Source organism: Coenobita brevimanus, chromosome 94, assembly GCF_032717465.1.
Source record: "Coenobita brevimanus isolate Jiangsu-jjx chromosome 94, ASM3271746v2, whole genome shotgun sequence".
In the NCBI taxonomy this organism is placed as follows: Eukaryota; Metazoa; Arthropoda; class Malacostraca; order Decapoda; family Coenobitidae; genus Coenobita; species Coenobita brevimanus.
Genome location: NC_137047.1, coordinates 2,200,686 through 2,211,948, shown reverse-complemented (window position 1 = coordinate 2,211,948; position 11,263 = coordinate 2,200,686). Strand labels below are relative to the sequence as shown.

Below are 11,263 nucleotides of genomic sequence, written 5' to 3'. Positions count from 1 at the left end.
TTTCCTCCCTGATCTCTCGTTTCCCTCCCTCCCTCCGCTCTCTCTCTCTCTCTCATTTTTTTCCTTGCCTTCTCGTGACGTGATTAACTTGCCACCACTGCGAATGAACGTCATCTCTCTCTCTCTCTCTCTCTCTCTCTCTCTCTCTCTCTCTCTCTCTCTCTCTCTCACGAATTTTCCTCAGTTACGACTATTTTCTTACTTAGCTACAATTTTTCTCTACTACGACCACCATTTTTCTTTACTACGAACATTCTTCTCATCCTCTCTTACGATCTCCTTCTTTACTACGAACCCTTCCTCTTCACTCTTTCATTACTAAGATTTTTTTTCCTCTCCCCTCGTACGATCTCTCCCCCTCTTCCCTCTTACGAACTCTCCCCCTCTCCCCTCTTACGATCTCTCCCCCTCTCCCCTCTGACGATCTCTCCCCCTCTCCCCTCTTACGATCTCTCCCCCTCTCCCTAGTTCTTTTCTACGAACCTCTTCCCCCCCTCTTTTACGAACACTCCCCCCCCTCTCGCTTACGAACACTCCCCCCCCCTCTCTTACGAACACTTCCCCCACTTGAGCACTTACGAAGAAATATTTGCGTAAAGTTTTTAAAGGGGCGAAGTGGCGAGGTTATGAAAGACCTTTACGAGATGAAGTTTGACTGGGGGAGGGGGAGGGGAAGATGGGGAGGGGAGGGGAGGGAAGAGGAGGGGGAGGGGAGGGAAGATGGGAAGGGGAAGTTTGAGGTGAGGGAGGGGGAAGGGAAAAACTTTTAGTGTGGGAGGGAAAGAGAAAGAGTAGGAGATGAAGGGAAAAGGGGAAAAAAGGGAAGGAAGAGGTTGGAAATTGAGAGAGAGAGAGAGAGAGAGAGAGAGAGATTTTACGAGAAGCTGAGACAGAAAATACGGTCTAAGACTATGCATTGGAGAGAGAGAGAGAGAGAAAGAGAGAGAGAGAGACAGTCAGACAGAAAGAATGAATAGAGGAAAGGAGGGAGAGAAGATGGGAGAGGGGAGGAAGGAAGAAACGCAAGAGGGGGAATTAATGGAGAGAGAGAGAGAGAGAGAGAGAGAGAGGGAGAGAGAGAGAGAGAGAGAGAGAGAGAGAGTTACATGGAAAAACAGATCACACAAATCTCTCGGCCGGCTATTAGATGTTCCCGTCTTGAGAGAGAGAGAGAGAGAGAGAGAGAGAGAGAGAGGAAGGGATAGGGAGAGAGAGAGTAATGGAAAAAGGATGCAAAGTAGAGAATACTGGGAGAAGAGCTTGTATAATTCTCTCTCTCTCTCTCTCTCTCTCTCTCTCTCTCTCTCTCTCTCTCTCTCAAGCCTTTTTCTATGCAACTTCTGCCGTTATCTCCTTCATTCCTACCACAACTACTACCATTCCCACTCACCTACCACCACAACCACCATCTCCAACCACCTACCACAATTACAACCATTTCCACCACAACTACCACTATTACTGACAAGAAACCTTTAAAATAATTGACTTCACCTCCCTTGTTCAAAAATCTGAGAGAGAGCGAGTATGAGCTTCTAGTAGTTTCACCTTCCCCTACTCTCTCTCTCTCTCTCTCTCTCTCTCTCTCTCTCTCTCTCCGCTGACAAACTACCAACATTCCAGTAACGACTATTTTCACTACTTGCACAACAACAACAATCTCAACTTCAGCAACAACCACCATCGCCACCACAACCACCAACATTCACCACCACCTTTATTTTACTTTATTCACCACCACTACCAACATTTCTTACTCTACCACCATTTTAAGCACCACGAACACCATTGGGCATCACTAACTACCACCACTACCAACATTTCCTATCCTACCACCATCTCTACTACACTACCACCATCACTAGATACATTTTCTTTACTTCCACCACCACTACCATCTCTATCATCATTATCTTTGCACCACTGTCAGTCTTATCATCACCACTGTCATCTCTGCCACCAACCCCGTCACGTATCATCATCATCATCGTCACCACTGCCACCATCATCATTGTCTGGATCACCACTACCATCTGCATCATGTTTCATCACCACTTTCAATAATCTCATCACCACCATCACAGTCCCACAATCATCAGTATCACCCCAGTATTACAACCACTACCATAATCATCGTTTTTCACCACCACCACCGCCACTACCACCACCACAAGCATCATCATCTTTCATCACCTCCACCTCCACCACAACCACCACCGCCAACTGTATCACCACCACCACAATCATCCTTTCTGTCACCACCACCATCACCAGCCTCACCACAATCATCCTTTATCACTACCACCATCACCATCCCCACCACAATCACCCGTACCACCACCACCACCGGCACCACAATTCACTCTTCTCACTTTTAATTGCTGGCCATTTTTCGGTGGGGGAGGAGGAGGGGGGGGGAGTGGCTGCATTATCCGCGGCGGTTACTCAGGCGCCATTTTTAAACCTCGATATTGCCAACTTAACGCTTATAATGGCCCTGCTATGAATCACCAGCAACACCGCCATTAAGTCCTCGAAAAAAAAATATATAAAAAATACGAACATCCTCACTTAAGAACGAGGGGATTTACGCAATATTCTGAGATTAATATGCGTCCTCGGAGCCGAAATGGAGGGTATTAGGCCCACCCGGGGTAAGGGATTGGCGATTTTGTGGCTGGATTTATTTTTTATTTAATTTCTACGTACCTACAATCATGTTTTTGCTTGCGATTAATCCTCACTTAAGAACTTGAGGATTTATGCAATATTGTATGATTAATATGTGTCTTTGGAGCCAAAATGGAGGATATTAGATCTTGCCGAGGTACGAAGGTTGCCGGATTGGCCAGTTTGTCAAGATTTTTTTAAAGACACCGGCCATGGTTCTAATTCAAAAGAGAGTGGATGGTTTTCTTATCCTGTAAAATGCTGCCATGGACTTAGGATCGTTAAGGCATAGATAATCCGAATTACGATAACTTGGTCTAGATTCAACCAGGGCATACGAAAAATGAACTGTTACCATTATTTTTTCTTTTGAGATTTCCATTTTCACGTCCCCACCTAGCAGTTTTTTATTTTTTTTTTTTTTTTTTTTTTTATTTTTTTTTTTTCCAGGAGGTTTGTGCAATATTCTAGGACTTTTCGATCATTTTCTAGCGATTTTTCCCGGAGATTTTGTGTGTGTTAAGCGAAGTCCCGACACATTTCCAGTGCAGGGATTCCAACATTTTTGTGGATATAGTTGTTTGGCTGTGACGATTAAAACTCTCTCTCTCTCTCTCTCTATCTATCTATCTATCTATCTATCTATCTCTCTCTCTCTCTCTCTCTCTCTCGACGGGTAAGAGGCAGGTAGCAGCTATCAGACAGTCACTAGCCCGCTCACACGCCACCACTCACCACCAATAGCCCACTTGCTGGCAGATTATACGCACTACTAGGCTCATCAGAGGGGGGTGTTAGGCAGACGAGTGCGTTGTTGGAACACCGTTATTGGGCGCGCGGGAGGACAGGCTTCGAAAAGGAGTGCTACCGAGAGAGAGAGAGAGAGAGAGAGAGAGAGAGAGACCTTAAAGTTTCTATGAGGCGGTCCGGCCATAACATTAATAGTTATACTTACACCCTACTTCCAAAAAGTGTAAAAAATAGGATGGAGAGAGAGAGAGAGAGAGAGAAAGGGGCTGGGTAGAGCTTTGTAGAGACTAAAATCTGGTCACTTTTTCTCATGGTGGTGTGCGTGGCCCATTGACTGCCTGGAGAGAGAGAGAGAGAGAGAGAAAGAGGGGGGGGGGCTCATGGAAAATAAGTACCGCTGAGAGATAACGGTCATGGGCATTGTTGATGGGAAATATGTACCGTTTGCTACTTACAGCCCGAGTTTGGTTCCGTATTTTAATCTCTCTCTCTCTCTCTCTCTCTCTCTCTCTCCATTCATTGAGATACACACACAGCCAGGGATTGAGTTCGTTTCTTTCCCTTCCCCTCTCTTTCCCCTCAAGCGCTATCCACCCAGCTAACTAACCTCCTCATCCTCTCTTTTTTCTTTCTTTCTTTCGTTTTGGGCAGTCTAGTGGGTCATTGAGAGATAGATACTTTTTTTTTTTAATCTACTAATCATAATTTAACCAGCTACCCTCTACGTTCTTTCTTTTTCTTTTTTCTTGTAGTTGAATATATTTATTTCCTTACCATGTCCAAGTATCGTTTAATTAGGTAGCCTTTGTATCTCTCTCTCTCTCTCTCTCTCTCTCTCTCTCTCTCTCTCTCTCTCTCTCTCTCTCTCTCTCTCTTTTCCCACTTCTGTTTTTCCCCACGAGTGTTGTTCCGTGTTGCTGTTGCTGTTGCTTGGGGCTGTTTAAGATAATGGCGGAGGTCCCAATGCCAAGATGCCGTGTTGCGGAGACCGTTGGGTTAAGTGAATCCGTTTTTCCCGCCAAATTTTAAAACTTTAAATTTTTGAAAGTACTATTGGCGGCTCAGATGTGTAAGATTTTTAAATAATAATACCATTATTGATATAGTTCTTTCCTCTTAACTTGGCCCAGATTTTCGTCCTCTTGCAGCTTATTTCACGTAGCTCAGTGGCAGAATAAGATTAAGTGCACTGCATCCTTCCCATAGCACTTCTTCGTGACTAGCAGCATATTCTAGTGTTAATCTCTGGCAACAACTCAGCATTCAAGATGGAGAGATGGCAATTTTAGGCCGTTAAAATAAAAAAAAATAAAACAAGTATAGAGGCTGTGGAATTTAGAAGTCATTAAAGTTACACATATATGACGATGTTGTTATGTGGTTTGAGTGATGTGTGTGTGTGTGTGTGTGTGTGTGTGTGTGTGTGTGTGTGTGTGTGTGTGTGTGTGAGAGAGAGAGAGAGAGAGAGATGGGGGAGAACGTACATATGTGTGTGTGTGTGTGAGAGAGGTGGGGGAGAACGTACATGTTTGTGTGTGTGTGTGTGTGTGTGTGTGTGTGTGTGTGTGTGTTTGAGGTGAGGCGTGGGCGTATGCATGTGTATTTATATGCGCATGTGTGTTTGAGGGGAGATGTGTGTATACGTTTGTTCAGTACATGTATGTATGTGCTCCTATGTTTAAAAGGCAGACGTGTGCGCTTGCGTGTGTACGTGAATGCACTGTACGTTCGCATGTGCATTTGGGGGAAGACGTGTGCTCATGTGTTATAGAGGAGACGTGTGCACATCTATTTGAGGGGAGACATGTGCGTACGTGTGCGTGAGTGTGTATGCGTATGTAGGTGTGTGCGTGTGTGTGTGTCTGCGGTGGGGAGGGCGAAACGCGATTATTTGGCGGCACGAATTCCTATTTGCGTTGCGAATTAGATTGGTTAGGCAGCTTTAGTTGGCGGGGGGGAGGGGAAGGGGGAGGGGAGAGGAGAGGGGAGATTGGCAGGTGAGGCGAAAGATTAAGATGTTCAAGGTAATCTAAGAATTACTTGCTGTTTGTGTGTTTGTAGGTGTGATTCTGTTTTACTATATTATTAATTAATTTATTTATTTTGGAAGGGTCGAAATTAGTATATAAATGAGTGAGGGTAGGAGGTGGTAGCGGGTTGACGGAATGGGAGAGGGGAATGGGAGGAAAAGGAAGATAGGGGAAGGGGGAAGGGGAGGAAAAGGAAGTGAGGGGAAGGGGGAAGGGAGGAGAAGGAAGTGAGGGAAGGGAAGGAGAAGGAAGTGGGGGGAAGGGGAGGAAAAGGAAGATTGGGGAAGGGGGAAGGGGAGGAAAAGGAAGTGAGGGGAAGGGGGAAGGAGAGGAAAAGGAAGTGAGGGGAAGGGGGAAGGGAGGAGAAGGAAGTGAGGGAAGGGAAGGAGAAGGAAGTGGGGGGAAGGGGAGGAAAAGGAAGATAGGGGAAGGGGGAAGGGGAGGAAAAGGAAGTGAGGGGAAGGGGGAAGGGGAGGAAAAGGAAGTGAGGGGAAGGGGGAAGGGGAGGAAAAGGAAGTGAGGGGAAGGGGAGGAAAAGGAAGTGAGGGGAAGGGGGAAAGGAGGAAAAGGAAGTGAAGGGATGGGGAAAGGGAGGAAAAGGAAGTGGGGGAAGGGGGGAAGGGAGGAAAAGAAAGTGAGGGAAGGGAAAGAGAAGGAAGTGAGGGGAAGGGGGAAGGGAAGGAGAAGGAAGTGAGGGGAAGGGGGAAAGGGGAAGAAAAGGATGTGGGGGGAAGGGAAGGAGAAGGAAGTGAGGGGAAGGGGAAAGGAAAATAAGCAGGAGAGAGAGGGTTAAGGTAATAGGGTTAATTAAAGAAGTCACCTGTTTTTAATATTACAGGTGTACATTTAAGGTAGGTCAGTAATGGTGGGTTGTTGTGAGGGGAAGGGAGAGGAGTGACGGGCAAGGGGAAGGGGGAGAGGGAAGGGGGAGAGGGGAAGAGGAAGGGGAAAATTACAGGTGGAATGTAAGGTTCATCCAGATAATTCTCGGGAAAGGGGAAAGGTGGAATGCGTCGGGCAGGGTGAGGGAGAAGGGAAGCATGGGGAAGGGAGAGGGGACAGGGGAAGGGAAAGGGGATAGGGGGCGACCGGGGTGAGGGGAAAAGAATGCGAAAAGAGGGGAAGAGATCTGCATTTGAGACATAGGAAATAGACTAACAATGGTCACATCTCAGAATACTCCTGAGTGTGTCTTGTGAGGAATGATCAATATGCGATGACGGATAAAAGTAAAAAGGGTGGATAGGAAGCTGAATGAAGGGAAACGGGCTATTAATTTCATGGCCAGGGTGGATGATACAGTGGATAATGGGTGGTTGGTGGATGATGGGTGAGGGTGAATGATGAATGGAAGGGGATGATGGGTGAACAATGGGTGAGGATGGTGACGATGGGTGAGGGTGGATAATAGTGACAGTGGATGGTGAGTGGATGATGGATGGGTGGTGGGTGACATGTAATAGTGCTTTTAGTGGCTGTATCTCGGGAACGGGCTAATATTTCCGTGTTCAGAGTGGATTAGGTTGGGTCGGAACGTATGTAAATCATCTTAACCCCTTTTTAATCCGGTTAGGTCATTTTTGGTTCCTTCTTAAACCAGACGATTTTACTCACCTGAAAGAGAGACACCTGGGAGAGAAGGGGGGTTAATTAGAGGTGTATCAGATCTCACCTGTTTGAATCTCACCTGAAGAAGAAAAAAGTCTGGACATTTAGAGAATAAAGAAAAATAAGTCGCTACTGGGAAGGAGTTTGGTTTCTCTCTCTCTCTCTCTCTCTCTGTTTTATCAGGTTTGGGCAAATTTTCTGGATTAACCAGGTCACTGGAAAACAAGAACGCATCAGTTTGGTTAACTCGTTTGACGGTAACTTCATCACACACACACACACACACACACACACACACACACACACACACACGGAGAGAGAGAGAGAGAGAGAGAGTCAGTATCACCCTCCTCAGCAAAGATACAGTTTGGTCACGTTTCTGTCCCAATGATGGACCAGTGCCACCTCAAAAAGTAGGACGCACCCTGACTGCCTTACCCTACCCTGCCTCACCCCGCCTGCCTCACCCTTCCCTGCCTCAACCAACGTCACCCTGCTTGACTCTAGCAGTGTGAGATGCTGTATGTGTTTGATATAACACTATGTGGAGTGACAGTATGAGGTGTTGGCGCTATGTGGTGTGGCACATGTGATGTGACAGTATGAGATGTTAGCAGTATGTGGTGTGGCAGTGTGTGGTGGTGGCAGTATGTTGCGTTGCATATAAAGTGTGGTATTGTGGAGTGTGTTTCAGTGAGAGTAACAGTATCTTCTACAATACACCTAACACCATTTGCGCACGTGTGTGTGTGTGTGTGTGTGTGTGTGTGTGTGTGTGTGTGTGAGAGAGAGAGAGAGAGAGGGAGAGTGAGAGAGGCGTATATATTCCCTCTATGACCCATTCCCATCATCACCCCACATTTAAAACTCCCTCCTTCATTTAAGATCCAGTTAACATATAGCCCAAGGTGGCGTATCCAGGGGCGGGTGAATGACGGGGAAGGAGCCAAGTTGAAATTGAATCCTTCCTTCCCCATCTTAAAGACGTGGGTGTGGTGTGGGTGGGGGAGGAGAGGTGGGGAGGGCTGGTGAGAGTGGGGGGAGGTGGCTGGGGATGTCATTGAACTTCTTAGTATCGGTATTATTATTATTGTTGTCATCATCTTTATCATTGTTGTTATTGTCATCTTCATCTTCATCCGTCATTATCTTTGTCATCATTCGTCATCATCGTCATAGTCATCTTTATCATCGTCATAATTGTCATCATCATCATCATCATCAAATTCTCGAGTATATGTCAGGTATTTAGCACATTCAGTATATACCTGTGTACTCTCTCTCTCTCTCTCTCTCTCTCTCTCTCTCTCTCTCTCTCTCTCTCTCCCTCTCTCTCTCTCTCTCTCTCTCTCTCTCGATGAATACCTAATGCAAACATACTATTCAGGATGCCTATCACAATCACCATTTATTCTCTTCCCCATAATTTAGCCTCTCTCTCTCTCTCTCTCTCTCTCTCTCTCTCTCTCTCTCTCTCTCACACACACACACACACACACACACACACACACACACACACACACACACACACACACACACACACACACACACACACACACACACACACACACACACACACACACACACACACACACACGCCGTATTCCTAAAACACTCTGTTTTGTCTCTCTCTCTTCGTTCTGGCACACTTTTCGTCTCATTCATTATTTTATCACTCAACCCATTCCCTCAGTGCAGTATCTCATCAGTGTCTCCATCTCTCCAGTATCTCTCACCCCACCTCTCTTCTCTTCGTTTGTCTTCTCTCTCACTGTCTCCGTCATCTCTCACACCCTCTCCTCTGTGTGCCATCTCTCTGTCTATCAGTCTCTCCATCATCTCTGACCTCCCTCTATCTCTCCTTTATCTCTCAGTCACTCCATCATCTCTGACCTCCCTCTATCTCTCCTTTATCTCTCATCCCCACCTCTGTCTTCGCCGTCTGTATTATATCTCTCAGTTTCATTTCTCCATCCCCATACTTTCTCTCTTCCGTCCATCAGTGTGCCATCCTTCTTCAGTCTCTCTATCATCTCTGACCTCCGCCCGTCTCTCTGCCTCAGGACAACAGCCGTGGCCCCTGGATAAAGAGATCAGCAAGAGACTGAGTGCAGGGGATCCGTGTCGTCTCTTCAGCAAGCCCAACACTGAGAGGAAAGAGTTTTACAGTCCTCTCTATCCCAACAACTATCCCAACTCCACAGACTGCATCCTTCCGCTTAAAGGTGAGGGAAGATAGACAGATAGGTACACAGATACATAGACTGATTTAGAGATTAATAGATAGATAGGTAGACAGATATACAACTGTGAGAGATGAAGAGGAAGTGCTGTAGTCTCCAGTACATCCAGTAATCTTATAGCTGAAACTTCTAATGCTTTTTATACTTTTGTGATTTGTAAAGAGTAAGTTTTTTTTTTCTTTATCATCATTAAGTACAGTAAACACTATGATCAGTTTAACTCCTATTATTTCTTAGTGTTTTCTGTTTATCTGTAACTAGAGTGTAAGTGATCTGTTGAAATTCTTATCCAACAACTTGCTTTCATCCTTCCCCCAACTAAGCAACTGTATTTATTTATTTAATTTTAGCAGTGAGTCCTTCCACCATTATTATGAGAGAGCCAGTAGTGCCTGTGTGACCAGTTTTAATTCTCGTCCAACAAAAAATTTTATACATTGCTTTAACTGTTTTTTTTAGTTTATTATACGTCTTGAATTAGAGGGTAAGCAACTTTAAATCGCATCCTTCACCCAGCAGAGAAGTCATTTATACACCTGAAATTAGAGAGTAATTAGAGAGTAAGTCATTCCATACATCGTTAACAGAGGGATCGTAAAGTGTGCATGATCGCTAATTCTTGCCCCTCCACAGCGGACTACGGGCAGTTCATCCGCATCGACTTCCGCGACAGCTTCAACATGGAACCCGACGAGGGCTGCAAATACGACTTCTTGGAGGTTCGGGACGGCGCCCACGGGTACTCGGACCTGAAGGGGCGGTACTGCGGCCACGAGTTTCCCCCCTACATCACCTCCAAAGACAGGCATCTGTGGTTGAGGTTCAAGTCTGACGATACCATTGAGTACAAGGGGTTCAGAGCCGTCTACGAGTTCCTTAATAATACCAGTAAGTGGGTTGAATTTTTTTAAGGGTTCGAAGCTTCTGAAGATTTTCGCAGGGAGTATTTACGCCTCCCATCTTACGCACCCCTCCCATTCTGTCCCTCATATGGATTTTTATAGAGAAAACTGTCCTCCTTATTAATCCCTTCACTGCGAGAGGCTTGAAAGAGGTTGAGAAAAACCGTCTGGAGGAGCAAGAATATATTAGAAAGTCCAGTACTTTAGTTAGAACAAGACGATTTATTTAGCTGAAGGTGAGTCATAGGAATCTGAGAATTTTATGTTGTCTTTATTAATCGTCTTACAGTCCTACCAGTTTTTGTATTTATATTTTGGGCTGATACAAGACGGTTTTCCTCAGCTAAGAGTGTGTTATTGGAGCCTAGAAGTGTTAGTGGCCACATGTACACTTGTAACACTTGTACTTAACTTTGAGGGTAATTGAAGTGGGGTGGGTTCGGTGTGGGTGGCAAAAATGTCGTGGGTAATCAGATTAAGTGGTTGTGGAGAGAGAGAGAGGGGGGGGGGGAAGAGAAGAGAGAGAGAGAGAGAGAGTATAAGAATAATGATAATAAGATGATGATGATGAAGAAGTGCAAAATAACATAAAAACAAGAGAGAGAGAGAGAGAAAGAGAGAGAGAGAGACTGAAAAGCACTACACTTGTTGGGGGAAGGAGTCTTTGGGAGTAACCATCCTTTGGGGAGTGGTTACTCTCTCTCTCTCCTTCTCTCACTTTCTTGCTCACTTTTTCACACTTTTCTTTGGAGTTTGTTCCGTTTCTCTCTCTCTCTCTCTCTCTCTCTCTCTCTCTCTCTCATTGTTCCTTTTCTTTCTTTTCGTTTTTGTTTTTCTCCGTTTTCTGTTGGTTCCTCTCACTTTTTTTCCCATGTTCTATGTCCTTGCTCTCTCACTTTTCCTCTCTCTCATTTTCTCTCCTCAGTTTCACTCCCTTTCTCTTACTTTCTCTACTCGTTTTATTTCTCTCTTTTTGTCCCCATTTATCATTTTTTCTCTTTCTCTCTCTCTCTTTTCTCTCACTTACTTTCATTTTAACATAATATATACCTTTTCTCAC

At 45.3% G+C, this 11,263-nt stretch overlaps 1 protein-coding gene across 3 annotated transcripts in view; it reads left to right on the top strand.

The window, feature by feature from the left end:
* LOC145412929 (neuropilin and tolloid-like protein 2) overlaps positions 1-11,263 on the top strand; it is a 184,730-nt gene that overhangs the window by 163,603 nt on the left and 9,864 nt on the right. For all 3 annotated transcript variants that reach the window (XM_080282735.1, XM_080282736.1, XM_080282737.1), the window contains exons 3-4: positions 9,122-9,283; positions 9,935-10,189. In XM_080282735.1, the coding sequence (XP_080138861.1) occupies positions 9,122-9,283; positions 9,935-10,189 (417 nt within the window). The remainder of the gene's footprint in view (positions 1-9,121; positions 9,284-9,934; positions 10,190-11,263) is intronic.